This window comes from Rissa tridactyla, chromosome 21, assembly GCF_028500815.1.
Source record: "Rissa tridactyla isolate bRisTri1 chromosome 21, bRisTri1.patW.cur.20221130, whole genome shotgun sequence".
Classification (NCBI taxonomy): domain Eukaryota; kingdom Metazoa; phylum Chordata; class Aves; order Charadriiformes; family Laridae; genus Rissa; species Rissa tridactyla.
In genome coordinates this window covers 2,728,426-2,742,372 of record NC_071486.1, presented here as the reverse complement: position 1 = coordinate 2,742,372, position 13,947 = coordinate 2,728,426, and the positions used below count along the sequence as shown (strand labels likewise).

The 13,947-nt window shown below is 62.9% G+C and overlaps 1 protein-coding gene across 1 annotated transcript in view; it reads left to right on the top strand.

The window, feature by feature from the left end:
* The window catches only part of SCUBE3 (signal peptide, CUB domain and EGF like domain containing 3), a 36,524-nt gene extending 22,831 nt beyond the window's left edge, over nucleotides 1-13,693 (top strand). The window contains exons 8-23 of the mRNA XM_054181013.1: nucleotides 3,010-3,126; nucleotides 4,752-4,874; nucleotides 6,683-6,799; nucleotides 7,936-8,058; nucleotides 8,615-8,749; nucleotides 9,073-9,165; nucleotides 9,251-9,367; nucleotides 9,452-9,613; nucleotides 9,909-10,112; nucleotides 10,215-10,376; nucleotides 11,074-11,241; nucleotides 11,346-11,507; nucleotides 11,768-11,965; nucleotides 12,401-12,553; nucleotides 12,734-12,813; nucleotides 13,544-13,693. Of these exons, the coding sequence (XP_054036988.1) occupies nucleotides 3,010-3,126; nucleotides 4,752-4,874; nucleotides 6,683-6,799; nucleotides 7,936-8,058; nucleotides 8,615-8,749; nucleotides 9,073-9,165; nucleotides 9,251-9,367; nucleotides 9,452-9,613; nucleotides 9,909-10,112; nucleotides 10,215-10,376; nucleotides 11,074-11,241; nucleotides 11,346-11,507; nucleotides 11,768-11,965; nucleotides 12,401-12,553; nucleotides 12,734-12,813; nucleotides 13,544-13,693 (2,264 nt within the window). The remainder of the gene's footprint in view (nucleotides 1-3,009; nucleotides 3,127-4,751; nucleotides 4,875-6,682; nucleotides 6,800-7,935; nucleotides 8,059-8,614; nucleotides 8,750-9,072; nucleotides 9,166-9,250; nucleotides 9,368-9,451; nucleotides 9,614-9,908; nucleotides 10,113-10,214; nucleotides 10,377-11,073; nucleotides 11,242-11,345; nucleotides 11,508-11,767; nucleotides 11,966-12,400; nucleotides 12,554-12,733; nucleotides 12,814-13,543) is intronic.
* The last annotated feature ends 254 nt before the right edge of the window (nucleotides 13,694-13,947 follow it).

The following is a 13,947-nucleotide window of genomic DNA, read 5'->3' as shown; positions in this document are numbered from 1 at the left end:
TTGTCTGCGGTGGGGAATCTCAGTTGTGGGTGTGCTGGGTGCATGCAAAATCCAGGAGAAGCTGTGGGTGCGCGGCTCATCGGTGGCAGGGAGCACCGACGGGTGCTCGCTGGTGGCAGGGAGCTTTCGGGGGGCTCTGCAGAGCCTTTCCCCGGGGGTGGGAGAAGGGGGGACCCCCAGCTCCATGCCATTACCCAGCTCCAGCCAACCTGGCTGTAATCCCTCTGATTACTGCGCAATTATCTCCTTTGATTTGTGGGATGGCAATCCCGTTGCGATTGCCGCTTCCCGGCAGGTGGAGGCGAAGCCAGAGCGTGTGGGGGCAGGACACTGCGGGGACACGGGCAGGGGCTCCGACGGTCCCCAGTGACGGCCAGCACGGTGCAGGGCGCCGAGCAGGATGAGGATTTCCACAGCACGGCGGTCTAGAAGCGAGACCGGAGCTGGGATGGAGGAGGGTGGGAAAGAGTGAGTGAGTGAGTGTGTGTGTGTGTGTGAGTGTGTGTGTGTGTAAGCTGCTTTGTCTTCTCCCTCCCCGAGCGATGGGGGCCCTCGCCAAAGCCCTGTGTGGTTGGGTGAGTCACGCCAGGCTGGGAGCAGCCCCGGGGCTGCCGGCAGCGCCGAACAATGCCGCTCTCCCGCAGCCCTGCTCCGGCGCCTGGCCCCGCGCCGTCCCACCTCTGCTGCCTCACAGGTACCCCCCCAGCCCCTTCCCAGCCTTTTGCAAAGGCTATAGGACATGGTTCCCCCCCCTTCACAATGGGGTTTCCAGCAGTGCTCGCTCAGCTCCCACCCCATGGATGCCCCATCCTCATGGGATGGCGGGTAGGGTTTGCTTTGCTTTCCATCTCAGCCAAAATCCCTGTGGGTGCAAAGGGGAGGTGGGTGCTGCAGGATGCTGTGAGCACAGGGAAGGGTGCCGGGGGAGATGGGTGCCCAGGGCACCGCGCTCCCCAAAGACCCCTGTCCTCCCCAGTGCAGCCGCTCCTCCGGCTCCTCGATCCCGCCGTCTCATCCCGGCGGCGACCCTGTTAAATCAATCCTCCCTGGGCTGCTTCTGCAGCAGCTGCTGGAACAAAGGCCGGCGTTCCATCATTCATCGGGCTTCCAGAAAAGTTTCCCTTCCCTTCGGCGCGGTGTCGCCCGCACCGCGCTCTTCGTCCCAGCGCCGCAGGAGGGGAGATGGTCCCGGCATGGCCGGCGCAAGGACCTGGCTGGAGGAATAATATCTGCAGAAATCCCTCCCTCGCCGTTAAGTTTTGTAATTGTGCTGGCTATTAATTTCATAAAATGGTCCCTTTTGTTCCCTTATTATGGGACATCATAAAAATAGCAGCGGCAAGACGAGCACAGAGCGATCCCAGCTCCCTCACCCTGCGGCGAATGGTTGGATGGTTCAGTCATTCCCATCCCATGCGGCGCTCGCAAAGAGCGGGAGAACCTGGGATTTGCTCTTTCCAAGGAATTTCTTCAAGGCATTTTCATCTTGGGTTCCTTGAAGCCCAAATGCCTCATTTATCCAAGCGACCAGCCCTCTGAAAGGAGTATTTTATTATCCTTTGTGAACAACTTAATGCACTTCAAACCATTGTTCTGGTGGTTGGGACCGAAATTGAGGATTGATCTCACAGGGAAGCTGTCAAGCTGAAAATGCTTCATTTAAATTAGTGTCCCTTCTAGTCCTACCAGCAACAGCTGACTTTGATAATACTGAAATAATTAGCTTTTTTTTTTTTTTTAAATTGGATTTTTTTTTTCCACTGGTGCTGCCTGCCTCTGTGTGTGTGTTCTAATTATATGAAGCGTCTCCCAAATTAGCTCGCGACACTGGACCGGCCGGCGTGCCCGAGCGGCGGGTGATGGCTAGGGACCGGTGACACGGGGTCACCGGTGGCGCGGTGGCTTTGTGGCAGGAGGGGGGCTGGGACCCTTTCCCCATCCCACCAGGGATGTGCACCTGCATCCCTGGGGAGCCGCAGCCTGGGCACCCCCGGTGATACCCGGCTCTGGCTGCGTTTTGGACACCAGGGGCTGCGACACTTTGTCACTTGGAAAATTGATTCCTTTTTGTTGGAGCTGCCAAAGCCAGACTCCAGGCAGACCCCGTTTTTGGGGGACAGGCAGCGCCGGTGCCGGTGTGGTGGCTGAGCGTGGCGGAATTAATCCCACGGAGTTGCTTTTCCCCTGCATCAGCTGAAAATCCGACGCGTTTCGGGAATGAAGAGCCTCCGTCGAACCACCTCCGCTTTTCCCAGCACCCCGAGTCCCGGCTGTTTCGCAACAGGCAGCGGCTCTGCCTGCGTGTCCCTGCCCGTGTCCCCGACCCCGTCCTCCCCGGGACGGCCAGCTGCCGCTCCACTTAATTAATGCTGCCTGCGATTAATGAAGCCTCTAACAAGGGGACAGGGCTGTCCCCACTCCCCTCTCTGCCTTAAATGTAGATACCTGGTCTGTAAGAGCAGGTTGGTGGGAGGGTTGCACAGGGGTTTGGATGGTGAAATGGGAAACCTGGGTGCTTTTTCCTGCCGTAGCACTGGCTGCAAAACCTCGGGTGAATCACACGTGCCCTTATTTCACCTCCGAAATCCCCGGGGAGCAGCGCCTGGGTGCGTGGCGGGGGCGATGGGGAAGGCAATGAGCGTCAGGTCGTCTGCGGAGGCGGAAGATGCTGCGGGATCACCTTAATTCCCCCCGCCCGGCCCTCGTATGCAGGGTCCTCAGAGCACCTTGGTGTTGGGTCCCCAGAGCAATCCGGTGTTGGATCCACAGAGCCTCTTGGCCCTCGTTGTTAATTAGGGGGCTCCGTGACCTCGTTACGGCGACAAGAAAAGCCGTAACGCCGGGCTCTGCAGGGAGATTTGCACCCGCTGCCTCTCCCAGGGGAGATGTCTGGGTGATGCAGGGACTTCTTGGTGGCATGGGGACATCTGGGTGGGGTGACACCCCCCCCCAAAGCCTTTTAGACCCCCGTCCCTCAGCCCGGCCCCTCTCTCTCCCTTCTCCGCGCAGAGACGTGTGCTGTGAACAACGGGGGCTGCGACAGCAAGTGTCACGACGCGGCCACGGGTGTGCACTGCAGCTGCCCCATGGGCTTCATGCTGCAGCCCGACAGGAAGACGTGCAAAGGTAGGTGGGTGCGAGCGGGGCTGGGGTGTTCCCGGCTCACCCGTGGGTGTCCCCAGACCCCCCCTTGTGTCCTCGATGACCTTAGAAAAAGCTCGGTTTTAGCTCAGCTCGATGCCACCCGCAGCGTTTGCGTGCTTGGTGTTTGCATCCGTGGGGTAGGGACGGGGATCCCCCCCACGCACGGGAGCTCAGCCCCCTTGCTGAAGGTGCCCTGGTCGCCCCTGCTCCCCCGGGAAGCCTATGGGAAGGAGGAAAGGGGGGTCAGGTCAAGTGGGAGGCGATGGCATGGCGGTTGTGGGGCTGGAGGGTCCCATCCCACCTCGCTCTGCCCCCCTGCCTCAGTTTCCCCATGGGCAGGGGCTGGGTGTGCAGGAAATTTCCACCCTGTCTGGGAATTTGGGATGCACGAGTCCCTTTGTTGTTCACCCTCTGGATGGGTCCGAGCACTGTGTCCCGCTTGGGGGAGGACACCACGGGATGCTACACCCTCCTACCAACACCCCCGTCCACCTGCCCGTGCAAGGGGGGACGGTCCAGACTGGTTACCCCAGTGCCCCTCATATCCCCCCACCCCGGGCAATGGGACCCCGCGACCCCAGGGCTGGCCGGTGCCTGCGTTGTGTCTTTCAGCAGCTCCGGGAACTTGACCCCGGTTGAAATGAAAGCCCGTCCCGCCGCCTGTCTACCTGCTGACTGCTTCCAGAAACCCCCTGCCCCCTTTTATTTTATCAGTGCATCCCCCTTCCCCGACCCTCCCCCCCCACCCCCCACCTTCTCCAATTCTGCAGTTCCCAGGAACGTGCAATAACCCGGAGCCACGTCCCCTGTGTCTGGGGGTTTTATGATGGCTGCGGGCTGGTTTACAGCTCGCTCCCTCGCAGTCGTAAAAAGAAAAGCCCAGCCCCAGAGAGGCAGAGCTGCCGCCCCGGCGGCTGGGGGATGGAGGGACGGGGAAGGCGACTGCCTCTTCCCGGTCTCCTTCCATTTTACAGGTCGTTTCCTAGCAGTAAATTTTGTGATTAGTGGGAAAAGGAGGGGGGGGGGGGAACCCTGCACCAAACAACCAAAACCCCAAGTCCCTGCCTCTTTCCAGGTTGTTGGGGCTCTTTGCAGTTATTGTGCATCATCTTTTTTAGTTCTGTTTATGGCAGGAAGCAGATGGCAAGCGGAGAGATGAGGGTTAAAAAGCATTTATTTTGTCGTGCGGCTGTTTTAGAAGGAGGGGGTTTCCCTTCCCGGCTTGGTCTTTCTTCCTGCTGCTCAGGGTCCCCAAAAGTACCCCCTAGCCCAGACCCGTGACTCTGCCGACTCCGGACTGGTGCTTTCCCCCAGGCTCTTTCGGAGACCCTGTCTCTGCTCCGGGGGATGCTGATACCTGCCGAAATTCAACACTTTGCACAATTTCCAAGGGGAGCTGAGCCCGGGAGCCCTGGCATCCCCCAGTGTCCCCAGTGTCATGCATCAGCTCCCCAGATAAAACCAGGAGCCACATTCCCCCGGTGACCATCAGAGCCCAAAGGGTTTCCTCCGTTTGCCGGCTCCGGCTGGGGATGGGGTCCGGAGGGGAGGACCCCGCTCTGCCGACTGAGCATCCCAGCGTGACACATGTCCCCTGTCCCCACCAGACATCGACGAGTGCCGGCTCAACAACGGCGGCTGCGACCACATCTGCAGGAACACGGTGGGCAGCTTCGAGTGCAGCTGCAAGAAGGGCTACAAGCTGCTCATCAACGAGAGGAACTGCCAAGGTAAGGGGGGCAGCGGGGACCCCGGCACCCCTCCCTGCCCCCCGGCATTTCTCAGCCCTCCCACGGCAGCTGCTGGAGGAGTGCTGGCCCCGTTCCTCATTCCTCTTTGCTTTCCTCTGGACCACATACATCCTTCGGGGGATTAGCATTGGATATGGGTTCTGGTCTGGGACTTGGCCCTTTGATCTTGCTGGGCTGCCGTCCCAGCCCTGCTCCCAAGTTGGGGATTTCTGGGCTCTTCTCGCGGCGGAGTCAAAGCCAGCAATTAGGCAGATGCCAGGTGAAATCCTCCGGCCTTACTCAGCGCTGGGATGACGGTCATGACGTTCCCTGCAGCTCCGTGGGCTAGGACACAGCTCTGCCCGGGCGCGGGGAGCATCCCGGCCAGCAGCCCTGGCAGCGAGCATGCCCCGAGCCCAGCACCTTCGCTCTGCTCCGGAGCATCCATGCCGGAGGACCCCAGCAGCATCCCCACGTGTCCTGGGAGGGCACCCTGAGCTCAGCACCCACCCTGTCACCTCGGGGCTTCTCCCAGGCTGCTCCGCTTTATTGCACAAAGTTTTTGCTGGCGATCATGCAGCAGCACGACCCATAGCTCCCCGCTAAAGCACGCTGGTGCCTCCTTCCCTCTGGAGAGGCCGTGATTCTCCTGTGCTGGGTGACGGGAAGAGCAGCGAGACGTGTCCTGCCTTGCCTCTCCCCTTCCCCGTGGCAGGGGCTGGATCGTGCCCCGCTGGGGGACACGCTGTTTTTACAAGCCATCAAGGCAGAGCAAGAATTTCAGTGGCTTTTGCAAAGGGATTCCTCCTTCCCTCATCTGTCTGTTGGAGGGCAGGAGGGAGGGGGAAGATGCATCCCGCTCGCTCCGGAAGGAGCTGGCTGCTCCACGCTGCTTTTCCCACCTTTTTCTCCCTGTCCCAACATCCTCCTGTGCACCCCACCAGGTTTCAATGACCTGGCAGGGCTATGCCGGGGGGAGGACAGGGCTCTGCCCCTCCAGCCCGTGGCACGGCGGGTGTGTGTGAGCCCAAGCGTTGCCTCCTGAGAGCGTGCGGCCGGGGAAGGAGGGGGCTGCTGCGCTCCGGGGCTGCCACCGCTTTCATCTCCGTCCAGGTTCTGCGCTCTCAGGGGTTTGACGTGAGCGTGGCAATTAACTTAATGAAGCCAATGAAGTGATGCTCAAACCCGCCGGGATGGGTTCACCCGCCCAGCCAGGGCCCCCCTGCCCCGGTGAGGTGCCCCGCGGGGCTGAGCAGATATCGCTGGCACCATCCCCGGGGCAGGACCTGCCCGCGCAGCATCCCAGTGCCCTGGCTGGGCAACAGCCAGGGGCTCTCGCAGCCACCCCGTGCCAAGGGCATGGTGCTGGCCCTGTTTGTCCCATTTGGGGTGCAGAGGGGCTGCAGGAACTCAGGGCAGGGGGAGATGCTGGTGCAGTCGGCTCCTGCTTCCATTAGCAGCAGCTGGAGTGGGAGAGGGGGCAGCCTGGAGGCAGGCAGGATGGGAGCACAGGGTCCCGGAGCATCCCAGTGCAGGGTCCCCAGAGCATCCCAGTGCAAGGTCCCCTGAACATCCTGGTGTTGCATCCCTGGAGCATCCCAGTGTTAGATCTCCAAAGCAATCTGGTGCTGGGTCCCAGAGCATCCCAGTGCAGGGTCCCCTGAACATCCTGGTGCAGGGTCCCTGGAGCATCCCAGTGCCGCCTCCAGCTTGCTGGAGCAGGCGGAGCAGGAAGGGGACACCCCTTGTGCCCGGGGCTGCCCCTCCGCCGGCGCCAGCCCTCACCTTCCTCCGTGCCTTTCCTCCAGACATCGACGAGTGCTCCTTCGACCGGACCTGTGACCACCTCTGCATCAACACCCCCGGCAGCTTCCAGTGCCTCTGCAACAAGGGCTACACGCTCTACGGGCTCACCCACTGCGGAGGTAAGGCCGGTTGGATGCCGGCAGGAGGAACCCATCACCCCGCTGGTTTGGGGTCCCGGGGAGGCACACGGGGCACCCAGGGATGGGGTAGCCCCACGGAGCGGTTGCTGCGGGACCCCTGGGGATACCGCTCATGCCGAAGACCTGTGGGGAGGGTCGGTTCCCCACGTACCCCGAGCTGGGGCCAGGCAGGGAGGGGGCTCGCAGCCAGACGCTGGTGTCTGCAACTTCAAACGGAGCGACAGGAACGATTTGTGACTTGTCTGCAGCGGGAGAGAGGGAGAAATCCCCGGCGTTTTTGGCAGGGAGCTGGGACGGGGTGGGAAGGGGAACATCAAAAGGGTTTGATTTAAGTTTCATAAGGCAGATAGCTCCCCAGGGCGGGGGTGTGTGGCGCCCCAGGAAGCGGAGAGGCAGCTGAAACAGGCTTTGGGGGGTTGCCAGAGCGTGTCGCGGCAGCGGTGCCGTCGGCTCGGGGAGACGGTGGCACGAGGCCGGGTGCTCCAGTGCTGCCTGGCCGGCGAGGGTGGGCGACCCTCCTCCTGCTCCCAAAATATGCAGTCAGCATGAGCCAGTGCATCCCCCGGGATGCTCTGGGTGAGACCCTGCGGTGGAGGGGTCGCTGGCTCCCACCGATGCTCCTGAGAAGCGGGAGCCGGGCAGAGAGGGATGTTTGGGGGGCAGCTCCATCCCTGGCTGCTCCCCACATTTGCTCTGTGCCAGACCTGGAGGATCGACCCCCTGTTTTGGGCTGGGGCGGAGGGTCCCCATCATGGGGAGAGGGGCTGGGACTGCCGAGCAGCTGCCTTTTGAATTCGGCTAAGTGCTTCCATGTTGGCTCCGTCTGCTGCCCCCCGCCGCTCCCCAGCCCGCCGCGGGGCCGGGGCCGGGCTCAGCCTGGGTGGCCTGCACCCGTCACTGCCCGGCCCTTGGGGACACCAGCAGTCAGGGGTCCCCGAGGGGCTGCAGGGTGGAGGCACGGCTGGGTGCGCGTCCCCCATCCCCAGCCGGGCACGGCTCCTGCAATTTATCCATCTGGAATCACAGCCCTGAGACCATGCAGTGTCAGAGCCGGGGAGGGCGGGGGGGGGTGTCCCACTGCCCCTCGCCCACCCCCTCTCCCTTCTTCCCCGCAGATGTCGACGAATGCAGCATCAACCGGGGGGGCTGCAAATTCGGCTGCATCAACACGCCCGGCAGCTACCAGTGTACCTGTCCCGCCGGCTGCAAGCTGCACTGGAACAAAAAGGACTGTATAGGTACGTCGGGGCAGGACGCACCACGGCCAGGGATGCTCCCGATGCCCCACGGCCCCCCCGTCACTGGGGGCTGTTGGGATTAAGGTCGGGGTCAGGGGGAGCGTGGTGGTTTTGGGGCATCCCAGTGGAGGGATGCTCTGGGCGGGGGGTGCTTTGGGCTGGGGCCCCGTGTCCATCCCACGTGGGTCTGGATGGGAAGTGCCGTAAGGTGTTGCCCTGCTCCCTCTGCCCTGGGTCGTCTCATTGCCTTTTCCACCGTGCTCAGGGCTGGCTGTGGGCTTTTGCACCAGTAAATTGCCCCTAAAGGAGCTGTTTTCATGGCCCTGGCCGTGCCCTGGTACCCCGCTGTCCCCGCCCAAAAATTGAAATCCCATCAATCCCATCTGACATCTCCAAGGAGGAGGTGGAGGGGTGGGATGCTGGTCTGGGGTCCCCATGCCGCGCTCTGGCACCCTCTCCTCCCTGCTGAATCCCCTCATGACCTGGGAGGGTGCAGGGGTCCCTCGCGTGTCCCCGGGCTGCGCCAGCCACCGGCGTCCCCGCTTGTCGTCACCAGCCGGCGCATGTCCCTCAGAGCTGGTGAAATGCCTGCCAGGTTCGGTGCCACCGCGGGCCACCCTCACCTGCAACAAGACGGGCAAGAAGGACAGCTGTGCCCTCACCTGCGCCTCCAAGGCCCGCTTTCTGCCAGGTACCGACACCGATGCCACCGCCGGCATGGGTGGGGGGGTCCCCATTTCCCTGCATGGCCCAAACTTTGCGGGGGGAAAGAGGAGCGGCTGCGCGGCCAGGGTGCAGAGCACCCAAGTAGCGGCCGAGGTGAGGGAGGGAGGTGGTTACTCGGGGGGTGTAGATCCGTGGGACAGGTCCCTGGTGGCAGGACCCCCACGGTGGGGTGCTGAGCATCATCCCCGCAACGGCGCAGCCGTGCCTCCCTGCATCACCCCGGCAGAGCATCGCGGGGACCAGGCGGCTGCTCCGGCATCCCCCGACTCCTATTCCTCCATCCCGCAGAGTCCGACAGCAGCTACACGGTGAGCTGTGGGACCCCCGTCCTGCGGCAGGGTGGCCAGCAGAGACCCGCCAACAGCAGCCAGCAGTGTCTCGGTAAGGGGGCTCCTGGGTGCTCACGGCCACCGCCAGCCGGGCTGCCCCTGCGCCGGGGTTGTTGAGCACCCACCTTTTCTTTTAGAGACTGTCACTGCGCCAATCAAGCAAAAGGCTTCCTTCAAGATCAAGGATGCCAAGTGCCACCTGCACCCGCGGGCCAAGGGCAAGCAGGATGAGGGTGGGAAGGCTGGAGCGCAAGGTGAGGCATGGTGGCGGGGGGGTGCCAGGGGATGCCTGTGTCCCCCAGGAGGGACGGGGTCCTGACTTGTCCCCCCGCGTGCAGGCGGTTCGGCACCTTGCTCCGACTGCCAGGTTGCCTTCGTCAACCTCAAGTGTGACTCGTCCAAGAAGGGGAAGGGCCGCCGGGCTCGCAACTCCTCCAACAAGGAGGTGACGCGCATCACGCTGGAGTTTGAGGCGGAGATCAAGCCGGAGGAGATCACAGGTGGGCACGGCGCTGGCTTGACACGTCTTGGGTGCAGGCAGGGGTGGTGGAACCAGGGGGACAGTGGTGGGATGGTGGTGGGACCAGGGGGACGGTGGTGGGACCAGGGGGACAATGCCATCCCCATCATCCCCATGCAGCAAGGCGAGCCGAACCAGTCCCCCTCCCACACCATACTGGGATGTGCTGGGCAGCTGAGCATTTTGGAGGTGGTTTTAATCCTGCTGGGTTTCCCTCTCCATCCCTCCCTTCTTACTGCATCCCTGAACCCCGCCATTCCCCCCTGCCCCCCCAGCCAGCTGCAACCTGCACTGCCTGCGGCAGAGGGTGGAGAAAAAGCTGAAGTCGGCCATCAAAGCCCTGAAGAAATCCATCAACCAGGAGCGGTTCCTGCTCCGCTTCGCGGGGATGGAGTACGAGGTGGCGAGGAAGCTGAGCGTGGCCCCGGAGCGGCAGGAGAGCTGTGGGCCGGGACAGCAGCGCCTGGGCGGCAAGTGTGGTAAGGAGCATCGCGGGGTGCCCGGGGTGGGGGACCGGCCGTGTCCCCCCCGGCGGTGACAGCATCCCCCGCTGCATCACTGACATCCCCCCTGGCTCTCAGTTAGCTGCTCGCAGGGAACGTATTACCACGGCCAAACGGAACAGTGCGTCCCCTGCCCGCCCGGCACCTACCAGGAGAAGGAAGGGCAGCTCTCCTGTGACCTGTGTCCCCGCGGTGACGCTTTCGGGCCAGTGGGAGCCACCAACATCACCGGCTGCACGGGTAAGGGGGGCACGGAGGGGCGGCGGGGGGCCAGGAGGGACACCGGGGGCATGTTGCCATGGCAGAGGGTTGGAACTAGATGATCTTTAAGGTCCCTTCCAGCCTGAACCATTCTGTGATTCTATGTCCATGCGCCATACCCAGGGCTGCAACCTCCACCATCAGCCGTCAGCCCCCGTCCGGAAGAGGGGAAAGCCATGAGCATCCCCAGGACCAGCAAAAGTAGCGATTTTGGGGCATTTAGAGGGGACCCCAGGAAGGGCAGCGCTTGTTACGGATTTATTGGCGCTGCCAAGGCTGGGGGGGAGAGGAGCTGAGCATGGGGTGGGAGACCCCGGGGCACGCCGGGTGCTGGGACCGAGCTGCAAGGGCACGTAGCGATAGGATGAGGGGCAATGGTTTAAACTAGAACAGGGCAGGTTTAGATGAGACATCGAGAAGTTCTTTACACCGAGGATGGTGAGACGCTGGCCCAGGTTGCCCAGAGAGGGGGTGGAGGCCCCATCCCTGGAGACATTCAAGGCCAGGCTGGATGAGGCTCTGAGCAACCTGATCTAGTTGAAGATGTCCCTGCTGACTGCAGGGGGTCAGACTAGATGGCCTTTAAAGGTCCAACCCAACACATTCCATGATTCTATGGGGTGGGACAGCCCGGGGCACGCCGGGTGCCGGGACTGAGCGATGCCTGTGCCCGCAGGTCAGTGTCCCCCCGGGCAGCACTCGTCCGATGGCTTCAAGCCCTGCCAGCCGTGTCCCCGCGGGACCTACCAGCCCGAGGTGGGGCGGGCGCTCTGCTTCCCCTGCGGCGGGGGGCTGACCACCCGCCACGAGGGAGCCCTCTCCTTCCAGGACTGCGACACCAAAGGTAGGTGGGAACTGGTGCCCGGGGAGGGGGACACCCAGCGGGGGGGCCGTGCTGGTGGCTGACACGGCCCCCTTTTGCTCTCTGACACCCCCCACCCCCCCCAGTCCAGTGCTCCCCCGGGCATTACTACAACACGAGCGTCCACCGCTGCATCCGCTGCACCGTGGGCACCTACCAGCCCGATTTTCGGCAGAATTACTGCATCGCCTGTCCCGGCAACACCACCACCGACTTCGATGGCTCCACCTCCGTGTCCCAGTGCAAAAGTAGGCGAGCTGGGGTGCGATGGAGAGGGGGTGGGGGGGGTCAGGCGTGGCGCGAACTGGGCTCCTTCCTCAAAAGTATTTAAAAAGCCCTTAAAATAGAGTTTTGGGTCATTTCCGTGCTTTATGGATGCAGGCGGGCATGGGGGGGATGCACGAAGCGGTGCTAATAGAGCACACCCTCCGCGCCCAGTAAACTCCCCGCCCCGTCCCAGTGCCCATGGCACTGGTTCCCAGTTGAACCAGCTCTCCTCGCCTTGCAGACCGCCAGTGCGGGGGGGAGCTGGGCGAGTACACGGGCTACATCGAGTCCCCCAACTACCCGGGGAATTACCCCGCCAACGTCGAGTGCACCTGGAACATCAACCCGCCGCCCAAGCGCAAGATCCTCATCGTGGTGCCGGAGATCTTTCTCCCCTCCGAGGATGAGTGCGGCGACGTCTTGGTCATGCGGAAAAACTGTAGGTAACCGAGCGCGCTGCGGTGCTGAGGGGAGGAGCCGGGGGAGGAAAAGGCTGGGGTTTGGCCGAGCTGCCATCTGCAAAGGGAGGAAGGGAATTTGGGGGAATTGGGTGAGCGGGGGGATCGGCATCGCCCTGCCACGCCGGTGTCTTGCTGGATCAGGGCGTTGTGCGTGGGCTGGGTTGTACACCCATGTGTCAGCACTTCTTTTCTTGGAGTAAAAAGCCCTTTTTGGAGCTCTCCAAGAGCAAGGAAGGAACGACATCCCCGGTGTGTAACCTGAGGGCTGGGGGGGGGGCTCAGCCTCACCGAACACGGACAATCCCCATTGCTGGTGCCCCCCTTCCCCCTGTGCATATAAGCACAGTAAAGCTGGGGGTAGCTGCGCCGCTGGGCATCCAGCATCACGCGGCCCCTCGCCGTTCCCCCCGCAGCCTCCCCGTCCTCCATCACCACCTACGAGACGTGCCAGACCTACGAGAGGCCCATCGCTTTCACCGCCCGCTCTCGGAAACTCTGGATCAACTTCAAAACCAGCGAAGCCAACAGCGCCCGGGGCTTCCAGATCCCCTACGTCACCTACGACGGTGAGCGCGGGGCACAGGGGGATGCGCTGGTGCTCCCCGCCCCACTGCGGTACCGGGTCACCCCCAATTCCCACCTCCCATGTATTTGAGGGGGAGCGGAACTCAGGGATGGGAACCAGAGGTTTGGGGACAAGTGACAGCTCGTGCCCTGATCGTGTTTTTTTCGGCTGGGTGTTGCAGAGGACTACGAGCAGCTGGTGGAGGACATTGTGCGGGATGGCAGGCTCTACGCCTCCGAAAACCACCAGGAGATCCTCAAGGTGAGTGCATCCCCCTCTGCTGCCCCTCTGCTCCGCTCTGGGGAGACCCCACCTGGGATACTGCCTCCAGCTCTGGAGTCCTCTGCACAGGGAGGACACGGAGCTGTTGGAGCGGGGCCGGAGGAGGCCCCGGAGCTGCTGGGAGGGCTGGAGCCCCTCTGCTGTGGGACAGGCTGAGAGAGCTGGGGGGGTTCAGCCTGGAGAAGAGAAGGCTCCGGGGAGACCTTCCAGCCCCTTCCAGTCCCTAAAGGGGCTCCAGGAAAGCTGGGGAGGGACTCGGGATCAGGGAGGGGAGCCATGGGACAAGGGGGAAGGGTTTTAAACTGAAAGAGGGGAGATTGAGCTGAGATCTGGGGAAGAAATTGTTTGCTGTGAGGGCGGTGAGCCCCTGGCCCAGGTTGCCCAGAGAAGCTGTGGCTGCCCCATCCCTGGAGGGGTTCAAGGCCAGGTTGGACGGGGCTTGGAGCAACCTGGGCTGGTGGGAGGTGTCCCTGCCCAGGGCAGGGGGTGAGAACTAGATGATCTTTGAGGTCCCTTCCAATCTGAACCATTCTGTGATCCTCTGCGGGTCCTCGCTGCCCAGGGCTGCGGGGGATGCTGGCGTGCAGAAACATCCTCCCCATCGCTGTGTCCCCATGTCCCCCCTGCCCTCCTGGCTTCGGTTCGGAGCCGCAGCAGGGGAGCACAATGGTGATTTCCCCCCCCCGCCTCCGTCTTGGCTTCCCCGCAGGACAAGAAGCTCATCAAAGCTTTCTTCGACGTGCTGGCGCACCCCCAGAACTACTTCAAGTACACGGAGAAACACAAGGAGATGCTGCCCCGCTCCTTCATCAAACTCCTCCGCTCCAAAGTCTCCAGCTTCCTCCGGCCTTACAAATAGCCCCCCCGTGCCCCCGCCGCCCCCGGGCCGCCCCGCCATCAAGGAAAACCTCTTCTCCCTTCCTTCTCCTTTCCGATTTTCTCCTTCCTCCGCTCAGCTCCGGCAGGACCGTCACTTCTCACCCCGCAGACGTTCCCCCACGATTTTTCCACCGCTCCCCACAGAGCCGTGTCCCCAGCCGGGGCTGGGGGGGGGATGCTCCGGTCCCATCCGGCCGCCGGCGAAGCCGCTCCTCTCTTCCAAAGCAGCAGCTT